Source organism: Aotus nancymaae, unplaced genomic scaffold, assembly GCF_030222135.1.
Source record: "Aotus nancymaae isolate 86718 unplaced genomic scaffold, 86718_ANA_hifiasm-v0.15.2.pri h1tg000062l, whole genome shotgun sequence".
Taxonomy (NCBI): Eukaryota; Metazoa; Chordata; class Mammalia; order Primates; family Aotidae; genus Aotus; species Aotus nancymaae.
Genome location: NW_026988476.1, coordinates 40,819,039 through 40,845,315, shown reverse-complemented (window position 1 = coordinate 40,845,315; position 26,277 = coordinate 40,819,039). Strand labels below are relative to the sequence as shown.

Genomic DNA, 26,277 nt, shown 5'->3' with positions numbered 1-26,277 from the left:
CTGTTCATTTATTTTTCAAGAATAGTATTCTTTAAACATAATTTTAAGTTTTGTATTATGTATGTCACATATTAGTTTTTAGATATAGCTTAATTTTTAAAACTTATTCAAACCACTTAAATTTTGAGTTGTGTATTAACTTTTCAAAATTAATTGTATTAATGTGTATTAATTTTAAATTGTGTATACAAATTAACTTTATATTGACCTATATATTTTTCAGGATGATTGTCTTTTGAAAGTATGGTATCCTATGACTGGTTGGAAGTCTTCAATTATACCTCAGGATCATCATGAAGTGAAAAGGAGACAGTCTTCTACTCAATTTTCCTTTGTTTACTTGGCACATCCCCGAGCTGTGACAGGTTTTTCATGGCGTAAAACTAGCAAGTATATGCCAAGGTTAGATAAATGAATCATACAACTTTAGTTTATATCCTTATATGTTTATAAAAATAATGAAAATAAAGTCCTTTTAGTTTATTTACATGGTGGCGATTAATAGCATGGGCTCTGCCATCAGGCTGCCTAAAATCAAATCCTACTGTTAACTTCATGAGTTTTTAACTAAATTTCTTAACCTGTCTATGCCTCAGTTTTTCTTTCTGTAGAAGGAGGGTAGTAACAGTACCTACCTCAGAGAGTTATTGTGAAACTAAAATGTAGTTTGTGGGTGCAAAGGGCTTAGTACAGGCCTTTGCTCATACTTTGTGTCCAGGCAATTAAATTGTTACTAGTAGCTGTGATACTAGCAGATGCTAGCAAGAAAATATTTGCAAGTAACAGGAAAGCACACATTGAAGAGAAATATAAAGGTAAAAAACTGTCAATAAAATGTATGGTGTTAAAGCATATACTGTACTGTGAAAAAAGTGGACATGTGCTTTTTTTGTTGTTGTTTAAATCTGAAGGCTGTCGACAGAAGCTTCTCAAAGGATTTTTTATTACACATTTTTTTCCTCATCGTTGTGGCACCTCTTAAAGGTATTTAGAAGATTAAATAAACTGCAAAGCAGCTTATACAAATAATTCCTATATTATATACAGGTCTAAGAAAGCTGTTGGGTACTCAGAAGCTTACTTAGAAATCTAGTTGGTTCTTGAGGGAGGGTTATTTCACCTACTAAATATATCTGAGAATTGTGTATGCCTGTTAGGAAATACAGCACACATTGTAGAGATGCTCAGCAAATGATAACGTGGGAAATTTATATATTTTTGAATCTAAATAAAAAAGTCTATTCTGCTTAAGTCATCTGTATCAATTTGCAAAATACTTTTGACTCAGATTCTATGTGAACATTCTTTTAAAGGGAGAAGGGTTTTTTGTTATTTTGTAGCAAACAGATAAGTTACTTTAGCTGCTCCATGCCATGCTATTTTTGCTTATTTTAACTTAATAAAAATGGAGGTATAGTTTGAAATGATATTCCCCTTACAGTTTTATGATGAAGATGATTGTTTGTTTGTAACTGTTTGGATTATAGGAAGGATGATATAAAGTGATGAAACTACTGCCATAAGCCAGATAGTTTAATTACATTTAATGATCTTTTATTATAGTCATTCTGTAATTTGTAATGATTAGGTTTTCTTTTGCTGTTTAGTTTATATGTTTTGTTTAGGAGATACTAGTAATCCTCTAGAGCCTGCATGTATAATCTGGCAATAATTTCTATTTCTTTTTTCAAAACCGTTTCCCTGTTCTTATGATGTTCACAGTAGTACTATATATGATTTCAAACTCTTTGACTGATTCCTTTTTTCTGTATTGTTTTGCACTAATGTTATCTTTATGCATGAAGAACCAAATATTAACAGCCTTTAATTGATGGAATTGATATTCACATTAACCTTTATTTCTTTTTGTTGTTAGGGGTTCTGTCTGTAATGTGTTACTAACCTCATGTTATGATGGTGTGTGCCGGCTCTGGGCAGAAACTTTATTACCAGAAGACTGTCTTTTGGGTGAGCAGATTTGTGAGACTACCACTTCTAGCATTGCCAGCAACCTTTCTCATGCTGGAAGACACAAAGACAGAATACAGCATGCTCTTGAGGTATTATATTATTTAAAATGGTAAATGAATTCTGAAGATAATGTGAGCCTCGTGGAAATTCATAAACTAACATGCAGATGGCACACATGGTACATGTAATGAGTGAGATTAATAGCAATAAATTCTCATTTATGCTTGTAAGACTACTTATTTATTCCATTAAGAAGCCAAATATAGATAGTAATGATGTCAGACATGTTGTATAGGTAAATATTATCATTAAAAATTTTTTTAATTGATCTTTTATGCTCAAGTTCTACATAATATGATTTTAATTCTTCTGTTTTACATGTCAAATGTGAAAATCTATAGGAGTAAGAATAAAATATGTAAAAGTTGTTGAAATTAGTTGTTAAAAAATATTTTGCTTTTGTTTCATAAAGATTAAAATTTTGTTCTAGTTAAAAATGACTACTTTGTTCCTTAAAATAAAGATGTTTATTAAGATAGTAGACGCAAATGAACTGCTTTGCAGTTTCCATGATTGAATATTTTGAAAATGAAATAATTTCATCTAATTTTTAAATGGAGTATGAAATGAAAGTGCTTTATAAGAAATTAGATTATAATGTATAGCACAAAAGATTGTGTCCCATATGATTAGGTAATACTATAAAATATATGCATAATTTTAAATTGTCAGAAATTTATTATAGTAAACTTAGATTACTATTTTTGTTGTGGCTGTTTTTATTTTCAAGGAATGTATGCTTAGTCTAGAATTGGATTAAGAAAAGGAGAAGAAATATGGAATTTATATTTCAGCTATTCTAGTTGTGTGTATATGTGTAATTTTCTTTATAAGATTGAGTTCATATTATGCAGTAATATTTTATAGCATTTTTTATACTTAATTTGTTTATACTCTACGTTATTGACTATAGTTTTACATTGTATATTTACATTAACAGTTTAATGGTTGCATAGTCCAAGTGGCTTTTCTATTTTACCAAGCAGAAATATTGTACAACTTTGATAGGTTAAGGATATGGGCCTTTCAAGTTTTATTTGAAGTAGGCTTACTCTGATAGTGTCTGTATTAGGCCATTCTTGCACTGCTATGAAGAAACGTCTGAAAATGGGTGATTAATAATGAAAAGAGGTTTAATTGGCTCACAGTTCTATAGAAGCATGGCACCAGGATCTGGTTGGCTTCTGTGGAGCCCACAGGGAGCTTTTACCCAAGGCAGAAGGTGAAGCAGGAGCTGGCACATCACATGGTGAAAGCAGGAGCAAGAGAGAGTTGTGGGGAGGTGCCACACACTTTTACATGACCAGCTCTTCTAAGAACTCACTCACTATTGCAAAGACAATACCAACACCAAGCCATGAGGGATTCGCCCCATGACCCAAACAGCTTTCGCCAGGCCCTACCTCAAGTATTGGGGATTGCAATTCAATATGAGATTTGGGCAAGGTCAGATATTATCTAAACTATACCACTGTTTAGGCACTATTTTTACATTTTTAAAAAAACTTAAAATGTAAGTGAAATTGAAAGCTGATGTCAAAACAGTTAGTTATCTTTTATTTTGATATTGATATTTAGTAGAAGAAAGTACTTAATTTCTAACTAGATATTTATGATCATTTACTTAAACTTGTGTAACATATTTTATCTTCAAATTATACGTGAGCCTTTGGAAACTAAGAGCTTTTAGATATCTTTGTATCCTCTATGGTACCTGATATATTGCTTTTAAAGCGTTCACTACATTGAATTACTGCCATGTAAAATAGAACAGAAATATGAGTAAATATGTAATCAGTGATTTGACAAGTCTTTACTGTCTTTTAGTAATATTAATTAATAAGATAGTTTTTAAAAGAAAAAGCATAATTGTCAGACTTATGAGGTACTTTGCTTTCTGACATCCTATCCTTTCCTATTTAACTGTTAGTTCTATATAATTGTATATATTCTTAAGTTATACTTTCTGTTTCTAGGAAAAAATAGCCAGTATTAGATCAGTCTTGTCAATCTAATTTTAAAAAATGGTAAATGTCAAAGATCCAGTGAAAATAATTTTATAGGCAGTTTGGACCAGGGGGTCTCTAATGTCCATCTTAACCCTATTATCAAAGCAATAAGCAACTCAGGTAGTGGAGAGACCGGAGGCAGGGGACACACCATTGATCTGATACTATTTTCCATATGCAAAATGAGAAGGGCTGTAGAAATAGAGAGGATATACTAGATATGTTACTTCAATGAAGAAAGAATTGATAACATGTTATACTTTATTTAATTGAATGTGGGGAACAAAAGAAAAGAATACAAACATATTATGAAATATGGTCTTGGGAGTGGGTTAAGTTACAGAATAAGGAATTACTGCGAGGTGGGGCTGTAATATGGAGAAAAGATCATGCCAAGAATGACATGGCCCCATGTCTAAAATAGTCCACATGATCATGCATGCTAATGAAGAATTTTAATCTTATAGATTTATCTCAATTTAAATCCAAATTACAAATTGTTTAAAACAATTTAAATAAATGAAATCTTTCCTTGTCTACTCCTATTCAAGTAGGTTCCCCTTGTTATTCTATATTTTCATACCCTGTTTTGTTCTTTATAATAGATACCATAAATTTGATTGTTTAGCTGGCTGTTTAATTCTGAGTAAGAGGCAATATTGGAGAGGCAATATTCTTCCTGAGGAAGACTCAGGAATTTTTTTTCTTTACTCTTATTTTCTGTCTTAGTACTAGGATATCCAGAAAAAAAAAAAATCTTTGGGCCTCCTAATATTAATGGTTTTTTTTTTTCATGTTTTGTAGATGCCATGAATAAGTACTTTGCACACTACTTTTTACCTTGAACTATAAAGTTCATAGGAACTGTAGATAATACATCCAAAATAGTTGTTATTTAGAAAATTTCCTTTAAAATGATCAGGTTTTATGGAGAGAAAAATATTAAATTTCTTAATAATCAAGAGTACTTTGGTTGGCATTTATTAGACCTTCCGGAGTGGGACTCAGCAACTATTTTTCTGTTTTAGACAATACACCATTTGAAAAATTTAAGGAAAGGACAAAGGAGGTCTTCTGTTCTTGTAACTCATGCTCAATTATTGCCTGACCAGACAGCAATGCATGAAGTTCAAAGACACATTTCCCACCATGCAAATGCACTCTGTCATTTTCATATTGCAGCAAGCATCAACCCTGCCACAGGTAAAGGATAAAGTTTTATTTCTCATAAATGTTGAAGTCAGGTAAATAAATAGAAAAGTGGAACTACTTTTATAACCTGTTTTTAATATTATTTCATGTTGCCTTTAAAATACTTCTTAATTGGAATAGAGATATAAGGTACTATTTTTTGAATTGGGACTATGTGATTCGAAGGGTATTAACAACTGTTTCTGAGCATCTTTGTCTAGAATATAACAAGAGTTCCCAGTAAATTAGAGCTTTAGTTGAACCTGGTATCTATCATAAGTGGTGGCAGCCTGGTAAGTTAGTATAATTTCCCTCACTTCACAGTTTAACTCTTTTTCTTTCTTTCCAACTCTTCTTTATAACCTCCTTTAAATATATTTTTACAAAGTCTTCCTTATATCTCAGCATATCTTGTTTTCTACCCTTGTAGACTTTTTTGTCCTGTTCTAAGGAAACACTTTTTCTTCTAACTTGAATATTTTCTTTTCCCTTTTTCCCCTACATGGCTTAGAAGTATTTTGAGGCACGTTCTGTGTTGGCAAATGCATATTTGAGAGTTTCTATTTAAGGCATTATGTTTTCCTTCTACATGGAAATGTATGAGAAAGGCTATAAATTTTATACTACGTTGCTCTTAGAACTATACAAAGTTTTATATAAAGTTATAGTTGCATGTTATTGAACTGTAGGTCTGTTGCTTCAGATTAAAGGGGCTTTTATTTTTAAATGTTTCTGTCAATACAGTGTTCAGTAAATAGAATTCCAAAAGGGTGATCTGCAGTGGTAACTCTAGATATGTGCTGTTTTATAGAGTAGCCTCTAGTGCCATATTAGCTATTTGAGCAGTTGAAATGTGGCTGGTCCAAACTGAGATATGCTGGAAAATACATGCTCAATTTCTAAGACTTAGTATAAAAAAATGAAAAATATTAATTTTATTTCATATTGATTACTTGTTGAAATACTATTTTGTATTCGATGAGTCAAATGAAATATTTTACTAAAATTAATATTACCTGTTTTTACCTTTTGTAACGTGGCTACTGAAATATCTAAAATTACTTAATTTGGTTTGCATTGTATTTCTATTGGATGGTGCTTTGCCAGCTGATTAAATGTTATTTTGCTTATATTAAACTTTTTGATCTAATATCTTAATTGTATTCTAAGAATGTCTTTATAAGTTAACTTGTTTTCAAAATGTTTGTCGTTTTAGATTTTTATGAATTTTTAACCTTTTTAGAATAAACTTTTCTTGAATTACTGTGATGAAAATTTAACTTCAAAACAAAATGCAGTTCATGATAGTCTGCAGTAAATTCAATACATATTAGAAATCTTGGCTTTTTAGCTGTGTACACTATACTAATCAGATGGAATTGGATCACAGAGGATGAACACTGTGTCACATCATTTGATCCTAAGGACTGGATATGTACTTGTAGCCATTGGGCCTTGACTAACCCCAGCACCTTGACTAACCTTCACTAGTTTTATTCATGCTCATCCTAATGTACCTACGTATTATTTTAAAAAGAATTTTGTTAAAAATGTTTAACATCATGCATTTTTAGTTACTGCATGTAAATACAACATTTAGGTTGACCAAATAGATTACTAAATGCAAATAGTTTTATATTGTTAGGACTTGTCCTTTTCACCGTTTTTTTCAAAAAATTTTTGAACCTACAAGAAAGTTGAAAGAATAATACTGCAGATATCCATATACCACGTACCAGATTCACCACATATTAACATCTTGTCATTTATGCTTTTGTTCACCCCCTCTGCCCGTATAGATATGTCTTTGCTCCTTCCTCCCTTATTTTTGGCAGAACCATTTGAAAGTAAAGTTGTTGATAACATTACCCTTCACCTCCTAAATATTTTCCATTACCTAAATATTTAAGAATGTATCTTTAACAAAAAGGGAATTGACCTCCATAACTGCAGTACTGTTATAGCATACAAGGAACATGGATGAAATAATATGTAATATACAGTTCATATGCAAATACAGATTCCTTTCTTAAATGCAGATTATTATTTTTCTTTGAATTACTCCAGTCTGAAACAGTCCCTCTCTCAATTGTCAAAACAAAGTCTGTCAGTCTTAAAAATTGTCTCAGTTTTCTTTCAAAATGTCTCGCAGTCTGAATATTTGTTCATAAGATTTAGGTTTAACATTTTTAGCAAGATTAGTACATAGTCACATAGGCGATGTGTGTTTTATAGGATTGCTAATTTGCAAATTTTATTTTATTCATTTCATTTTTATTACAAAACCAGGATGGTCATCCAGGAACTGGAAAGAAAACAATTTAGAGCATTATTTAACTCTCATATTTATTATAATAGAACATTACCAGAATGTCCATGCATTTTTATCTTTAGATTTTCACTTCTTTTTGTAAAGGACAGTTTTTCCTTCTGTTGAATGAATTATTTATAATATGGATTGAAATTAAGGAGATTAATTTTTTTATTTATACAGTTTTTGCGGGGAGGGGAACAGTTTTGCTCTGTCACGCAGCCTTGACCTCTCCGGCTCAGGCGATTTTATCACCTCAGCCTCCTGTGTAGCTGGGACCACAGGCATGTGCCACTATGCCTGGCTAATTTTTGTATTGTTTTGTAGAGACAGTGTCTCGCTATGTTTCCCAGGCTGGTCCCAAACTCCTGAACTCAAGCAATCCTCCCACCTTGGCCTCCAGAAGTGCTGGGATTACAGACATGAGCCACCACACCTGGCCAATTTATACTGTTTTACATGAACTAATCTATTTCATAAATTTCAGTTACCTCAAATGGAGAAGTTCCTTAAACTTTGAATTTTGCTTGCCTTCTTGTGTTTTTTTCTTTATGTTATTTCCCCACAACTTTTTAGTAACATTTCAAACATTGAGAAAAGTTGGAAGAATAGTACAGTGAATACTTTTATATTCTTCACTTTGATTCAACAATTGTTAGCATTTTGCCACAGTTGCTTTATATGTGGTAAATGTTTCTCTGTGTGTGTACAATGTTTTCTTTTTCTTTTTTTTTTGGAGACGGAGTCTTGCTCTGTCACCCAGGCTGGAGTGCAGTGGAATGACCTCGGTTTACTGTAGTCTCCACCTCCTGGGTTCAAGCAATTCTCCTGCCTCAGCCTCCCAAGTAGCTGGGACTACAGGTGCACCCTGCCACGCCCGGCTAGTTTTTTGTATTTTAGTAGGGATGGGGTTTCACTGTGTTGCCCAGGCTGGTCTCGAACTCTTGAGCTCAGGCAATCCACCTGCCTCGGCCTCCCAAAGTGCTAGGATTATAGGCATGAGTCACTGCACCGGCCAAAATGTTTTCTTAGTCTTTTCAAAGTAAGTTACACCTATCATGGCATATCACCCTTACATTAACAAGTATCTCCTAAAATTCTCTCACATAATCATAGTATCATCATACCCAAGAATATGATAATTCCGTAATATCTAATATCCAGTTCATGTTTAAACAACTCCAGTTATCTCTTTTATAGCTGCTTTTCTGCTGTAATTTTTCATCCCCTGTCCCCAGTCCAGGATTCACTGAAGGTTGATGCATTCGTGTATTTTGTTTTTAAGTTAGTAGTTTAATTTCATATAAGTCTGTCATTAGTTCTTAAGGTTTACATTTACCATTAAATTCACTTAGTTTTTACAAATGCTGCTATTATGTTGACTTGACTTGTTTAGCACCTTTTCTTTGTATAGATTAATCATTGTAAGCACTTCTCATGTTTTTAAAGAAAGAAAAAAATTATATTGAAATCTTTTTTATTTCCACAGATATTCCAAATATCTTGGTTGGCACTGCATTTAATGTGGATGATGGAAATGGGGGCTTTGTAGTTCATTGGTTAAACAACAAGGAATTTCACTTTACGTCATCTACAGAGATATTTATGCATCAGTTACGAAAACTTTCTGATAAGCAGGTAGATCATGAAAGTGATGATGCAGATAAAGAAGATGAGGAGCATTCACAGGAGGAAAGAGAACGGGGTTTACATATGAAATTAGACCATGGTTAGTATCCTGTGTTCAGATTTTTCTTATTCCAAAGTAAACAACTTTCTGTGGTATACTACTTTTATTTTTGAATTCTTCCTTCCCACTCTTCCTCCTTTTTTCTGTTTGTTCCACAAGTATTTACTGACCATCTGCCTTGGACCAGACACTCTGCTAGGGCCTGCAAACATCATCTAACGCCACATATTTTGTTATAACATACTGCTTTGAGTCTTTGGAAGCCATATCCTTTTCTGAGGAACACGTTTTGCTAATGGTAGTAATAATGATAGGGTGAATGAAATTTTAATTTATCTAAAAGTAGTAACTGTAGTAACTTTGAATTCAGACAAAAGTTGCCTTTGTTTTTTTTCTCTGACTGTAAATTGGAAAAGAGATTTATAGTTTCTAAAGATAGTATACCATTTATTTATAGTCTAGTATGTAAATGAATTATTATTATTTAATGCATGTATTGATAAATATATTTTCTCATTCAGATTTATCCCTGGATAGAGAATCTGAGGCAGGCACAGGATCATCAGAACATGAAGATGGAGAAAGAGAAGGAAGTCCTAGAACCTATTCACTACTTAGTGTACCAATGCCACTGCCTACGGTTCTGCTTGATCGGAAGATTGAAATGCTGCTAACTGAATGGAATAAGAATCCTGACATGCTTTTTACAATACACCCTGTAGATGGTACCTTTCTAGTGTGGCATGTAAAATACTTGGATGAATATAATCCTGGAATATTTAGACAAGTCCAGGTATATTTTATTGATGAAATAGCCTTTCTTGAAACAGTAAAAAGAAAAAAAATAGTAAAAATAAATAAATGCTTTGTGGAGTTAGCATGCCGTTAGTTTTGGTCAAAACCAAAACCAAAAAAATTTTGGTTTTAACAAACATCTGAGTAGGGGATCAGTGACTATAAATTCTGCAAACTTGATTAGTTACAACATATAGTTAAAACATAATGAATTTGGCTTTGAAATGCAATACTGAATATTTGAATATATGTATTGATTTTTTTGGGGAATTAATAATATTTTGAATAAGATTAAGAAACTACCCTGAAAATATGACTCAGGATAAGCTCCTCCTTACACCCAGTTTGATGAGCTAAATGAAGCTTTGTCATCTCTCTTCACTTTATTGCTATTTAGATCTGTGGCTGTGGTCATTTTGTTGTACAAGGAAAGTACTTGAACTTTTTCTTCTTCAGTCTTCTTTTAGGCCTTGAATAGAGATATGATTATTACCTAAATAGAAGAAAGGAAATGGTTGAAAATGACATTTTTTGATAAGACGCTGAGATTTGGTATTTTGAGAATAGAAGTATTTTTTTTGAGAGGAGGTAAACTATTTGCACTGAATCATATAATTATGTTTTTCAGGTTTCTTTTTCTTCTCGGATCCCTGTTGCGTTTCCCTCTGGTGATGCAAGCTCTCTTAGTAAAAATATTATGATGTATGCCTGTATAAATGCAACAAAAGATTCTCACCACGCTGTGTTACACCAAGAGGTGATGTCTGTAGGCAGTCCTCATGGATCACAGCTACACTCTGGATCACACAGTACAAATATGAACATCGTAGATCCCACAGTAATGATGATCTCTAAACACATAGATGGTTCTTTAAATCAGTGGGCAGTAACTTTTGCTGATAAGTCTGCCTTTACCACTGTTCTAACTGTATCTCACAAATTTAGGTATTGTGGTCATCGATTTCATCTGAATGACCTGGCATGTCATTCAGTTTTACCACTGTTATTGACATCCTCTCATCATAATGCTCTATTGACTCCTGAATTAGATTGTCAGTGGGACTCAGACAATAAATTAAGTAGATTAATGGACCCTGTAAAACATATAAAAGGTTCCTCAAAACAACCTCTTAGAAATGCAGCAACTCGTACATTTCATGACCCAAATGCAATCTACAGTGAACTTATTCTGTGGCGTGTAGACCCAATAGGACCTTTGTCATACACTGGAGGAGTATCAGAATTGGCTCGAATTAACTCTTTACATACCTCAGCGTTCTCTAATGTGGCGTGGCTTCCAACTCTCATTCCCAGTTACTGTCTAGGTAAGTGTTCATTGTAATTGTGAAATTAGCAAAAGCTTTTAAACTATTATTTGTTATATACAAAATGGTTTATATTTGTTGTCATTAAGATGATTTTTAATAAATATTCAGAATACAGGCATGAGACTTATTTGTAGAACTTTTGGAAGGTTTTAACCTTTTCTGTCATAATCTATTTTGAAATTAAATTTTTTGTTAATAATTTTGTATCTACTTATTATGCCTGTTTAATTATGATTCTAGACCATGGTTAATCCTAAAAAGAAAAGTGTGAATATTTGTTTCTTTAGTCTATAAGAAAAATAAACTACATGTTTAGAACCCAGAGTCCTTGTTTTACTTTCTCAGGCACATATTGCAATTCTGCAAGTGCTTGCTTTGTTGCTTCTGATGGCAAAAATCTGAGACTCTATCAAGCTGTAGTGGATGCAAGGAAATTACTGGATGAATTGTCAGACCCAGAATCTTCAGTAAGTATTTAATAATCTTTATTAATATAACTAAGGTGATAAAGAATTCTCTTTTGACTGTCTAGGACCTATATTTGTTAGTTGCTGTTTAGGGAGTAAGCATATATTCTGGGCTGCTTATAACATATATGACACAATTATTTTTTCCTAAGTTGTGTTCCAAGGTATATGAGTCAAAATGTTAGTGTACACACCACACATTAATATATTTTACATAAAAAGAAATAAAAAGGATTTTTAAAAATTATTTATAACATATTTTACTCTCTAGTTTGGTTCTATTACTCTTTACTTTGCTCAGAAAAGGTTTTAAGGCATCTTTACTCAGCTGTATGTTTAGGTTGGAAAATTGGAAATTTTTCAAGCTTGATTCACCATTTAAAAAAATTATCTGGTTAGAATTTGTTATTAGTGGGTGGCAGCATCTCATTCTGATAGTTCTATATCTGAGCTGAAAATCATACATGTTAGTATCTAGAGTTGAACAGTAGATTTTTCCATTTACCTATATAAACAACTATTCTAATAAAAATATTTCCATTATTGAAAATCAATGACTATTTTTGAGCATCTACTATGTTCCCCTAGATATAGAGGGAATACAGAATATAAGTTTCACATCTGCCTTTAAGGAGCTTTTAATTTAGTTGAAGAGAGAGCTTATTAATAAAAAGTTAAATAACAGTTTAAGACATAACAAGAGGTGTCTAAGGGTGGAATGCAATTAATTGCCAAAAGGATGGCCCTAGAAGTGTTTCCTTATTCAGAGGAGAAAGAGATCAGATTAAGGTAGGCATAGAAATCTTTATGAAGGACAGCATTTGGGTTCATTCTTGATGGATGGATAAGATTTAGAATTCTTTGTGTTTGTTTGAGTGAGAGAATGACGTGGAAGTAAATGCAGATACAGGAAAGTATATGTGTAAAGCTTGTTCCAGAAACAGTGAGAAAACCATTTGGATTGGAGCCTAAGGTTTGGCATAGAGAAAGTCTAGAAAAATAGGATCATAGAAGTAGAATTGAAAGATACTTTAATGGTCACCTGGCCTCACCAGCCTTCTGATGCTTTATTCCCCTCTGCTGCATTCCTGCCAATTTGACATCTGGTCACCAATGAGGGAAACTCAACTCTAAATGCAGCTCTTTCTGTCCTTGAATTGCTCACACTGTCATATGAAGTGCTATTTGTTTTGTGTAAATTCTACTTATTAGTGCTCGTTCTATTTAGAATAAATGTAATATTTCTTACATATGAGAGCACCTCAAGATATTTAAAGACAGCTTTCTTGTAACCCGTGAACCTTTCTACCTCAGGCCAAACCTGTTCCCCCTGTGCCTATCAAGTTTCTTTAACTGGTTTACATTTGACCCTGGTTACTCTTCTGAGCAGGTTTCAGTTTGTCTGTACTCTGGGCCTTATAGGATGACTAAAATATAGGAATATTGTGACCTCTCTCATTAGATACATTTATGTTTTGACAGTCACTCCACATTCTTTGTATGTAATTGATTCATCATGAGCTGACTCTCAACATCCCCAAGTCGTTCCCCCTCCCTGCCCTCTGCTAAGCCTTGTCTTCTCTATTCTATATTTGTGCATTTGAATTTGGGGTCCAAATGTAGACCTATTTTTCCAATTACGTTTCATCTTGCTAAGCACAACTAAACAGTCCAGTCTGTCAGTATCTTTTTGAATCTGGATTATGTTATTTAATATATTTGTTATTGCTTTATGACTATGTCACCAGCCTCTTTGATAAATGTTATATCTACATCATCTGAGTCAGTTATTAATATGATAAACAGGAAGGTTTGAAGGAAGAGACTAGCAGTATACATTTGAAATCTTTCTCCATTTTTATTTTTTGAAATGTTTTCCATTTTGTTTCAAGGATTTCTATGAGACAGCTTGTCGTGTACTTTGCTGACATAAAATACACTCTTTCTACCTTCTACAGTCAAAGAAGAAAGTCAAAGTTACATAAGGTGATTTGTTTTAATATCTGATAGGTATAATGTATACACCTTGACATCTCTTGATGACCAAAACATTGTACTAGATAGACATTAAGCTCCTTGGTCTGCCCTGCAGAAGTATGTTGTTTTCCATTCTGAATATGGGAATATTTGCTTGTTTTTAGTTTTTTTTGCCATTGATGGCATTCCCCATGATTTGGGGGATTTAGTATTTTCTTATGGTTCTATTTGTTCTCCATTATATTCAGTGTTTTGTTTTTGGTGGTTCTTGAAAGATTTGTAGTAAGCATCTTTAACCTTTCATAGTGCACCTTCAAATAATAATATACTACTTAAAATATAATATAGCCAGGCATGGTGGCTCACACCTGTATTCCCAGCACTTTGGGAAGCTTAGATGGGAAGGTTGCTTGACCCCATGAGTTCAAGACCAGCCTAGGCAACATAGTGAGGCCCCCATCTCTAAATACCCACACCCACACATCCACCCACCCACCCACCCACCCACACGAACACACACGCACACACACAATATATGTAATGTAAACAACTTTCAGTAGTATCCTCAATCTCTCTCTCTCTCTGTCTCTCTCACACAGACACACACACACACACACACACACACACACACACACACACTATGTATAATGTAAACAACTTTCAGTAGTATCCCCTATCTCCCTCTCCTATGGTTTTCAGCATGCATGTCCTATGAATGTTTTGTTAGTTTTATATATAAGTATTTCATTTACTCTACTCATTGTAAATAGTACTGTATTTTTAATTTTGGCGTCCATGTAGTCATTGCCAGAATGACTACGGTTGAATTTTATATGTTTATCTTGTATCCTGTAACATTGCTGAATGCATGTAATAGGTGTAGGAGTGCTTTTGGTAGATTTCTCGGGCTTTTCCATGTAGATAATCATCTCATTATAAATGGAAATAATTTTATCTCTTCCTTTCTAATCTGAATGGGTTTTATTTTTCTTACTTTGTTGCAGTGACTAAAACTTCCAACACTATGTTGAACAAGATGTGAGATTGGATGTGCTTGCCTTCTTCCCATTTTTAGGGGAAAAGCATTCAATCTTTTACCATTACATACAATGTTAGTTGCAGGTTTTAAAAAGAATTTTTTAAATTTTTGTGGATACATAGTAGATGTATATATTTGTGGGGTACATGAGATGTTTTGATATAGGCATGCAGTTCATAATAATCACATCATGGAAAATGGGGTATCCATTACCTCATACATTTATCCTTTGCGTTACAAATGATCTAATTATACTTTTAGTTATTTAAAAATGAGCAGTTAAATTACTGACTATACTTGCTCTGTTGTACTATCAAATACTAGGTCTTATTCAGTCTATTTTTTTTGTTGTTGTTCCCATCAACCATCCCTACCTCCCTGCCAATCCCTCACTACCTCTCCCAGCCTCTGGTAATTATCCTTCTACTCCCTGTCTCCATGGGTCCAACTGTTTTGATTTTTAGCTCCCACAAATAAGTGAGGACAAGCAATGTTTGTACTTCTGTGCCTGGCTTATTTTACTTAAAGTAACAACCTCCAGTTTCATCTATGTTGCTGCAAAATGACTGAATCTCATTCTTTTTTATGGCTGAATAATACTCTGTTATGTATAAGTACCACATTTTTTTTCTTTATCCATTCATCTGTTGATGGATACTTAAATCTCAGCTATTTTGCAGAGCTGCAACAAACATGGGAGTGCAGATACCTCTTCAGTCTACTTACTATCTTTCTTTTGAGTATATGCCTAGCAGTGGAATTGCTGGATTCTATAGTAGCTCTATTTTAGTTTTGTGAGCAAACTTCAAACTGTTCTCTATCATGGTTGTACTAATTTACATTCCCACCAATAGCGTAAGAGGGTTCCCTTTTCTCCACATCCGTGCCAACATTTGTTATTGCCTCTCTTTTGGATATAAGCCGTTTTAACTGGGGTGAGGTGATATCTCCTTGTAGTTTTGATTTGCATTTCTCTGATGATCTGTGATACTGAGCACCTTTTCATATGTCTGTTTACCATTTTTATGTCTTCTTTTGAGAAATATCTTTCAAATATTTTGCCCATTTTTTGATCAGATTATTAGATTTTTTCCTATAGAGTTGTTTGAGCTTCTTGTGTGTTCTGGTTATTAATCCCTTGTCAGATGAGTAGTTTGAAGATAGTTTCTCTCATTCTGTCAGTTGTCTCTTCACTTTGTTGACTATATCCTGTGCTTTTTAACTTGATGTGATCCCATTAGTGTATTTTTGCTTTGGTCTCCTGTGCTTGTCCAGTATTACTCAGGAAATCTTTGCAGAGACTGATGTCCTGGAAACTTTGCCCAGTGTTACCTTGTAGTAGTTTCATAGTTTGAGGTCTTAGATTTAAGTCTTTAAGTCTTGATTTGATTTTTGTATGTGGTTAGTGAGAGGGGTCTGGTTTTATTCTTCTGCTTATGGATATCTGTTTTCCTGGCATCATTTGTTGAAGAGACTTGTCTTTTCTCCAGTGTATGTTCTTGGCACCTATGTCAAAAATGAATTCACTTTGGGGGTGTGGATTAATGTCTGGGTTCTCTATTCTGTTCCATTGGTCCATGTGTGTGTTTTTGTGCTAGTACCATGCTGTTTTGATTACTGTAGCTCTGTAGTATAATTTGAAGTCAGATAATATTCTTCCAGTTTTGTTCTTTTTGCTTGGGATAGCTGTGGCTATTCTGTGTCTGTTGTGGTTCCATTTAAATTTTAGATTGTTTTTTAAATTTCTATAAAGAATGTCAGTGGTGTTTTGATAGGGATTGCATTGAATCTGTAGATTGCTTTGGGTCGTATGGACATTTTAACAATATTGATTCTTGAACATGGAATATCTTGCCTTTTTTTGTTGTTGTCCTCTTTAATTTCTTTCATCAGTGTTTTACAGTTTTCCTTAGGGACCTTTCACTTCTTTGGTGAATTCCTAGGTTCTTAATTTTATGTATGGCTATTGTAAATGAGATTACTTTTTTTTCTTTTTGAGATGAAGTCTCACTCTGTTGCCCAGGCTGGAGTGTAGTGGAGTGATCTCAGCTCACTACAGCCTCTGCTTCCTGGGTTCAAGCAATTCTCCTGCCTCAGCCTCCTGAATAGCTAGGAATACTGGCACATGCCACCACTCCCAGCTAATTTTTTTTTTTTTTTTTTTTTTGTATTTTTAGTAGAGACAGAGTTTCATTGTGTTAGTCAGGATGATCTCGATCTCCTGACCTCATGATCCGCCTGCCTCAGCCTCCCAAAATGCTGGGATTACAGGTGTGAGCCAGCATACCTGGTGGCAGTGAAGCCATTGGGTCCTGGGCTCTTCTTTACTTAAGAGACTGTTTATTATGGCTTTGATCTTGTTATTTGTTTCTGGTCTATTCAGGTTTTAGATTTCTTTGTGGTTCAATCTCAGTAGGTTGTATGTGTCTAGGAATTTGTCCATTTCTTGTAGATTTTTCAATTTACTGGCATATAGTTGCTCATAGTAGCCACTATTGATCCTTTGAATTTCTTTGGCATCAGTTGTAGTATCCCCTTTTTCATCTCTGATTTTATTTATTTGAGTCTTCTCTTTCTTTTTCTTAGTCTGGGAAAAAGTTTGTCAACTTTGTTTTATCTTTTCAAAAAACTAATTTTTTGTTTTGTTGATCTTTATATGGTTTTCTTTGTTTCAATTTCATTTATTTGTGCTCTGTTATTTATTATTTCTTTTCCTTTACCAATTTTGGGTTTGGTCTGCTCTTGCTTTTCTAGTTCTTTAAGATTCATTGTTAGGTTGTTTATTCGAAGTCTTTCTTATTTTTTGATGTAGGCACAGATAGCTATAAACTTCCCTCTTTTAGTACTGCTTTTGCAATATCCCATAGATTTTTGTATGTCATATTTTCATTATCATTTGTTTCAAGAAATTTTTCAATTTTCTTTTAAATTTCTTCATTGACTGTCTTGTCATTCAGGAACATATTGTTTAATTTTCAGGTGTTCATACAGTTTCCAAAATTTCTTGTTATTGATTTCTAGTTTTGTTCCAGTGTAGTCAGAGAAGATGCTTGATATTGTTTCATTTTTTAAAAAATGATTTAGGACTTGTTTTGTGACCTAACATGTGATCTGTCCTTGAGAATGATCCATATGCTAAGGAAAAGAGTGTATATTCTGTAGCTCTTGGATGAAATATTTTGTAAATATCTGTTGGATCCCTTTTTTTGGATAGTACAGATTAAGTCTGATGTTTCTTTGTTGATTTTCTGTCTAGAAGATATGTCCAATTCTGAGTGATGTTGAAATCTACAGCTATGATTATATTAGAGTCTCTTTTTGTAGCTCTAATATTTGCTTGATATATCTGGGTGCTTTAGCATTGGGTGCATATATATTTAAAATTGTTATATTCTCTTGCTGAACTGACCCCTTCAGCATTATATAGTGACCTACTTTGTCTCTTCTTAGTTTTTGTCTTAAAACTATTTTGTCTAATATACAGTATCAGACATATAATGATACTGATATCAGTATATCTATCTGATATAAATATAGCTATTTCTGCTCTTTTTTGGTTTCCATTGGCATGGAATATCTTTTCCCATCCCTTTATTTTCAGTCTATGTGTGTCGTTATGTGTGAAGTGTGTATTTTGCAGGCAAGAGATTATTAGATCTTGTTTACCCATTCAGCCACTGTATGTCTTTTGATTGGAGAATTTAGTCCATTTACATTCATAAGTAAGGCCTTAACTCCTGCCATTTTGTTATTTGTTTCTGGTTGTTTTGTGGTGTTCTCTTCCTTCTTTGTTTTCTTCCTGTCTTTCTTTTAGTGAAGGCGATTTTCACTGGTGATATAATTTAGTTTTTTGCTTTTTATTTTTGGTGTAGTCCCTCTATGTTCTCTAGTTTGACATTACCATGAGGCTTGCATATACTATCTTACAACCCATTATTTTAAGCTAATTATGTCTTAATACTGTTTGCATAAATAAAAAAGCAAAAAGACATTTTGCTCTACTCCTTAACTTTGTCCTGCTACAACTTTTTGTTGTTACTATTTATATCTTTTTGTATTGTCTGTATCTTGAAAAGTTGTAGTTATTATTTTTGATTGATTCATCATTTAGTCTTTCTACCTACCTTCAGTTTACACATCACAGTTACAGTGTAATAATATTCTGTGTTTTTCTGTGTACTTACTATTACCAGTGAGTTTTGTACCTTCAGATGACTTCTTATTGCTCATTAATGTTCTCTTTTTTCTGATTTAAGTACTCCTTTAGCATTTCTTGTATGACAGGTCTGGTGTTGATGAAATCCCTCAGTTTTCGTCTGTCTGGAAAAAAATTTTATTTCTCCTTCATGTTTGAAGGATATTTTTACTAGATACACTGTTCTAGGGTAAATTTTTTTTCTTTCAGCACTTGAAATGTGTCGTGCCTTTCTCTCCTGGCCTGTAGGGTTTTCACTGAAAATTCTGCTGCCAGACATATTGGAGCTCCATTGTATGTTATTTGTTTCTTTTCACTTGCTGCTTTTGGGATCCTTTCTTTATCCTTGATCTTTGAGAGTTTGATTATTAACTGCCTTGAGGTAGTCTTCTTTGGGTTAAATCTGCTTGGTGTTTTATAATCTTCTTGTACTTGGATATTGATATATTTCTTTAGGCTTGGGAATTTCCCTGCCACTATCCCTTTGAATGAACTTTCTACCCTATCTCTTTCTCTACCTCCTTGTTAAGGTCATTGACTCTTAAATTTGCCTTTTTGAGGTTATTTTCTAGATCCTGTAGATGTACTTCATTGTTTTTATTCATTTTTCTTTTGTCTCCTTTGTGTGTTTTCAAATAGCCTGTCTTCAGACTCACAAATTCTTTCTTTTGCTTAATTCTGCTATTGCATTCTTCAGTATGCCAGTTGCATTGTTTAGCTCCAGAATTTCTGCTTGATTTTTTTTCAATATTTAAATTCCTTCTTAAATTTATCTGATAGAATTCTGAATTTCTTGTCTGTGCTATCTTGAATTTCTTTGAGTTTCCTCCCAACAGCTATTTTGAATTTTCTTTCTGGAAGTCACATATCTCTGTTTCTCCAGTATTGGTCTCTGGTGCCTTATTTAGTTCATTTGGTGAGATCATGTTTTCCTGAATTGTCTTGATGCTTGTAGATGTTCTTTGGTGTGTGAGCATTGAGGAATTAGGTGTTTGTTGTAGTCTTCACAGTCTGGGCTTACTTGTATCTATCCTTCTTGGGAAGGCTTTCCAGATACTTAAAAGGCTTGGGTGATGCGATCTAAGCTGTATCTGCTTTCGGGGGACCCCAAGCCCAGTAATGCTGTGGTTTTTGCAGACTCATAGAAGTACTGCCTCCTTAATGGTCTTGGACAAGATCTGGAAGAAGTCTCTGGATTACCGGCAGAGACTCTTGTTCTCTTCCCTTACTTTATTCCAAACAATCTCTCTCTCTCTCTCTCTCTCTCTCTCTCTCTCTCTGTGTCTCTCTCTCTCTCCGTCTCTCTCTCTTTCTTTCTCTCTCTCTGTCTCTCTGTCACCTGAGCCACCTAGAGTTGGGGGTGCAGTGACATAAGCACCCTGTGGCTATCACCTTTAGGACTGTACTGGGTCACACCTGAAGCCAGCACAGCACTGGTTCTTGCCCAAGGCCTGCTGTAACCACTCCCCACCTACCGCCTATGTTCTCTCAAAGCCCTGGGGCTCCTGCAGTCAACAGGTAGCAAAGTCAGCCTGGCCTGTGTCCTTCCTTTTAGGGTGATGAGTTCCCCCTGCACTGGGCTGGTCCAGAAGTATCATCTGTGAGCCTGGGAGCAGAGTCAGTAACCTTAGCAGGTCTACCTGGTGTTCTATTGTACTTGGCTGAGCTGATACTCAAACCACAAGACACAGTCCCTCCAACTCTTCTCTCCCCTTTCCAAAGGCAGATGAGCCTCACCCTGTGGCCACCACCACCTCAGGCCTATGGGGAGTACTTCCAGACTACTGCCAGTGTTTTCTTAAGGACCTCACAGTTGTTTGCTCTTCCTTTCCCCAGTGCACAGAAACTCTCTCAGCACCACACCACCACTGCCAGGATGTGGGAGAAGGGTGGTGTTGGTGATTCAAGAGTGTTTTTCCTACCTCTTTAGTGCCTCTTTCAGCAATAGGAAGTCAAAACTGGGTACCATGAGTGCTTACCTGATTTTTGGTTCTTATGAAGGTGCTTTTTTTTGTGTAGTGGTAAAATTAGTGTTCTTGCTGGGGGGGATAATTGGTGGAGCCTTCTATTCTGCCATCTTCCTGTACTCCTACTTCCAGCTGTTGGTTTATTTGTAGATATTCTTCATCAAGTTGAGGAAGTTCTCCTCTAGGTTTGTTAATTTTCTTGATATTTTTAAAGATCAGCTTCTTGTTTCATTGAGCTCTTTGTTTCTCTTATGTTTTCATTTTTATTTTCAGTGATTTCTGCTCTTTATCACTTCCTTCTGCTTGCTTTGGGCTTTTTTTTTTTTTTTTTTTGGTTCTTTTTCTAGGTTTATGAGACAGGAGCTTAGCTTATTGATTTTAATTTTTTTTATTTTCTAAAGTATACATTTAGTACTTACAAATTTTTCACTCAGCACTGCTTTAATATTTTTATATGTAGTATTTTTATTTTCATTTAGGTCAATATATGTTTTGATTTCCTTTGAGAATTTCTGTTCGATCCTCAGTTAGTTAGAAATGTGTGATTTAGCTTCTAAGTGTTTGGTGGTCTTCCTGTTACTGGTTTCTAGTTGGATTCCATCATGGTAGAAGAATGTGCTGTACGATTTCAGCCCTTTTTAATTTGTTGAAGTTTGTTTCATGCCCAGGACCTGATCTGTTTTAGTACATGTTCCACTAGCACTTAAAAAACTGTATTTTGTTGTTGGTGGGTAGAGCGTTTTGATTGATGGAGTTGTTGAGTTCTTCTGTATCTTTACTGATTTTGTCCCTGGTTGTTCTATCAAATCTTTAGAGTGAGGTGTTGCAGTCTTCAACTATAATTGTGAATTTGTCTATTTCTCCTTTACTTCTATGAACTTTTGCTTCACATAGTTTGCAGCACTGTTCTTTGGTGTATATGCATTTAGTTCAAATTCAAGGTGTTGGCAAGGCCGTGCTCTTTCTGATATTCAAAGGGAGGATCCTTCCTTGCTTCTTCCTAGATTGCTCCTGGTCCTTGGTGTTCTTTGGCTTGTAGCTGCATCACTGCAGTCTGCCTTGGTCTTTACATGGCCTTCTTCCTTCTGAGTGTCTCTGTGTATCCTCTTTTTGTAAGGATACCAGTTGTTAGATTTTGCATCTCCTGTAATCCAATACGACCTTTTCTTAAACTAGTTATGTCTGCAAGACCCTACTTCATAACAAGGTTACATTCTGAGATGCTGGGTGGACATGAATTTTGGGGGAACACTATTCAACCCACTACACTGATCAACTTTCTTTTCTCATCAGTTATATTTGTGGTTGCATAGTTAGAAACTTTCAAAGTTGCTTGAGCCTCCAAGACTTCCTTGAGCCATTTTGACTTTGAGACCCCCATGCTGTAAGGCATTCTGGGATGTTTTACCTTTCTAAAATATAGACCACAGAGTCTTGCCCTTACTTGCAGTCTTAAATGCTTAAGATGATGTGACTGCTTTCTGTCACATTTCCATTATTTCTGCACATCTTTTTGGTTTTCTTTTTAGAGTAACAGTTCTCTTACTTCTACTAATTGTGAGGCAAAATGTAGCAAGAAGTTGTCACATACTCTCCTTTTCCTCAAATGAGATTTTTAGTAGATGCCGAATAAAGGCTAGCTTTTTAAAAATTTTGTGACAGATACCTGAAAGCTATAAATTTTGTTCTGTAGATAAAAGGGTAGACTTAGGGAGCACAGGAAGGGAAATAAAGTGATTAATTTGCAGGGTGGAGTAGAGTTGGTAGGTACTGAAAGCATGAAGATAGCAGGGAGTCTGTTGAGGTCAACTGAGCATGTGGTAAAACAAACCTGATCTAGATGGAATTTCATAGCTAGGAAAGGAGAAGAGCAGAGCTTAGTAGTTGCTTTAATATGGATATGAAAACAGAGGATTCTAAGGTTTCTAGTTTTGATAGTTGTTCCAGTAGCTATGGCAAGATAGTTTTGAGGTATTTACAACAACTTAAATTTGGGACATGTTGAATGTGAGGTGACCTTGGTTTTAGATTCCTAAGTTTGGTTTATTTGTTTGTTTGTTTATTTTTTTTGAAACAGAGTCTCACTCTGTTACCCAGGCTGGAATGCAATGTTGCCATCTTGGCTCACTGCAACCTTATGCCTCCCAGGTTCAAGAGATTCTCGTGCGTCAGCCTCCTGAATAGCTGAGACTACAGGCACGTGCCATCATGCCTGACTAATTTTTGTATTTTTAGTAGAGATAGGGTTTCGTCATATTGGCCAGGCTGATCTTGAACTCCTGACCTCAAGTGATCCACCCACCTCAGCCTCCCAAGTGCTGGGATTATAGGCAGGTGGGAACCACCACACCCAGCCGCTAAGTTTGGTTTAGATAACTTTTACAAGCAATTGGAGATATTCCTAATGTTCCGCATTAGGTACCAGTGCACATTTGGGATTTATTATTACAAAGAAAGTACTTGAAGTCATTGGATCCTAAAGGCATTAGTAATAATTAATATTCATAAATGTGACTTGTCAGTCATCAAGAAAAGATTTATGTTTAGCAAGCTTTTTATGAAGACAGGGATTAAGGTTTTTTTAAAAATTCCATTTAAAATATTGAAGATTGTTTTGGTGCCTAAAAAATAACTTGAATATCTTCACCCAGTGATGCTAGATGGGTAACATCCATTCATTCATGTATTTAGTAAGTACTTACTGAAGTATTCTACAAATAAATAAGGGAGAAGTTGTGTTGTGTTGAAAGATAGGGTGACGTAGTGTGTGCTGCTATTAGTAAAAACAAGCTTTTAGAGGAGGAATGATCTAAAGTGTAATTTGTTTTCACTCAGTAATTTATTTACTCAATCTTTAATTTTTATTGAGGACTCACTGTGCATTACCTGTAGTACATAGAAGAATAAATGTGCATATTGTACCAGGTGCTAAGAGTGTTTAAATGAACAGAAGTAGGCCCTACTTTCAAGGATCTTGTATCTATAGAGTCATATAAATATGTACATAGAGTATGTAATAAGTGGTAAATTAGAAGAAAAGGCTAATTTCAGGGTGTGAAACTCATTTAATTGGCCTCCACTTAAGCCAGCTCACTGGGTTCATTGATGCTGCCTATTCCTTCTATAAAATATAGGATGGATGCTCTTAGGGAACAGTATACCAGGCCTTAATTGATTCCACAAGTTGAGCTGTAGCCTTAACAATAATAATAGCTGGGCAAGTTACTTAACCTGAAAAAAAATACCATTACCAGTTATAATAATAGCAAACTTTTATCTGGTGATTATTATATGTCAGGCTCTCTCCTAAATGCTTTGCATATATTAACTCAACCTTCCTGGTAACCTTAAGAAAAATGTAAAATCACTGTCCATACTTTAGCAGTAAGAACACTGAAGCATAGAGAAACTTAATTACTTGTCCCAGTTTAGTCATCTAGCAATGGTAGAACCAGGATTTGAACCCAGGCAGCTTATTTCTAGAGACTAAGCTCTTACAACTATGTTGACTGTTTCTCAAAAGCCAGCTGTGTTTATTGTCAACCTTGTATATGTCAAGTTACACACATTAGTGTCATTCTGTAACTTAATTAAATACTATATAAATTGATGTGAGTATAAAAAATGTGAATGTTTTTAATAAAAATAACTGCTTTGGAAGCAGTTTTGCTAAAAATAATTCTTTAGGCATGGTCAAAACAACTGTAAAAGATTAGGGAGGAAATTGAGAAAAACTGCATTCACATTGCTTTGTAGGTGTCTTTATGTTTTTACTCCCATTTATGTATGTATATATGTATTTATTTATTTATTTTGAATCCAAGTCTCGCTCTGTCATCCAGGCTGGAGTGCAGTGGTGCAATCTTGGCTCACTGCAACCTTCTGCCTCCTGGGTTCAAGTAATGTTCCTGCCTCAGCCTCCTGAATAGCTGGGATTACAGGTGCCCACCACCACGCCCAGCTACTTTTTGTATTTTTAGTAGATACAGGGTTTCACCTTGTTGACCAGGCTGGTCTTGAACTTTTGACCTCAGGTGATCCACCCACCTCAGCCTCCCAAAGTGCTGGGATTACAGGCGTGAGCCACAGTGCCCAGCCTGTTCCTGTTTAAAGAACTGAAAAATACAGGAAGGGCCTTACAGAAGTGGCCTATGCAAGAAAGACCTGTAATCCCCATTAGCAAGCCCATACTCAAAGGTCTTACTCAACACCAAAATACCAGTTATTTGTATATGTTTATGTTTAAAATAAAATGTTTTAAGTATATGTATTATTTTAAAAATGATTCTCTGGGTTAACTGACCTTGCTGAGTGATTTATCCTCTCTCTGTCCAATGCTGTCAGCTAAGATGGCTTTTCTTATATTTAGAAGCAACACTTAATCCAGACTGTGGTGGTTAGGAAAGAATTTCTGGTGGAGATAACTGAGATGAGACTCTCTGAATGGGTAAGATGTGAAAGTGAAGGAGGAAAAGAATATTTCAAGTAGAGACAACAGCAACTAAAAATGCACAGAAGTATAAGAATGTGCATAGTAAACTGTAAGTAGTTTACTACAGCCATAGCATAGAATGTGAATGGCTGTTGGAAATAGATGAGACTGGTTAGGAAGTTATAGGTTAGATAGTGAAAAATTTATATTGCTTTCTTTATGATTTTGCTCTGCTATCTCAAAGTCTGTTCTCAACATAGGAGTTAGAATGATGCCCTTAAAATGTAATTAAGGGCTGGGTGCGGTGGCTTATACCTGTAATCCTAGCACTTTGGGAAGCCAAGACGGGTGTATCACCTGAGGTCAGGAGTTTGACGCCTGCCTGGCCAACATGGTGAAACCCTGTCTCTACTAAAAATTCAAAAATTAACCAGATGTGGTGGCGGATAACTGTAGACCCAACTACTTGGGAGGCTAACACAGGAGAATCACTTGAACTTGGGAGGTGAAGGTTGCAGTGAGCTGAGATCGCGCCATTGCGCTCCAGCCTGGGCAACAAGAGTGAAACTCCATCTCAAAAAAAAAAGGAGAGACTTTGTCAAAACCAGATAAGCAAAGAAGGAGATTCTGAAAATATTATTAATGTGTTTGTTTCCATTAAAGCCAGAAAAATAAAACTATAATTAATCCAATTTCTGGTATAAATAAATTTAAACTTAAGTAATAATGTGAGTTTTAATATGCCTACTTTTCAATTTTTTAGCATTTTTCAACTACTTTAATGTTCTGGGAAAAAGTTAACTACATCCTTATGCCTATAATCCCAGTACTTTGGGAGGCTGAGG

General features: G+C 34.7%; 1 protein-coding gene across 4 annotated transcripts in view; it reads left to right on the top strand.

Annotated features, from left to right (window-relative positions):
* DMXL2 (Dmx like 2) overlaps positions 1–26,277 on the top strand; it is a 175,338-nt gene that overhangs the window by 55,332 nt on the left and 93,729 nt on the right. For all 4 annotated transcript variants that reach the window (XM_021673156.2, XM_021673154.2, XM_021673155.2 and 1 more), the window contains exons 7-13: positions 224–402; positions 1,877–2,060; positions 5,069–5,243; positions 9,032–9,271; positions 9,754–10,025; positions 10,656–11,352; positions 11,701–11,822. In XM_021673156.2, the coding sequence (XP_021528831.2) occupies positions 224–402; positions 1,877–2,060; positions 5,069–5,243; positions 9,032–9,271; positions 9,754–10,025; positions 10,656–11,352; positions 11,701–11,822 (1,869 nt within the window). The remainder of the gene's footprint in view (positions 1–223; positions 403–1,876; positions 2,061–5,068; positions 5,244–9,031; positions 9,272–9,753; positions 10,026–10,655; positions 11,353–11,700; positions 11,823–26,277) is intronic.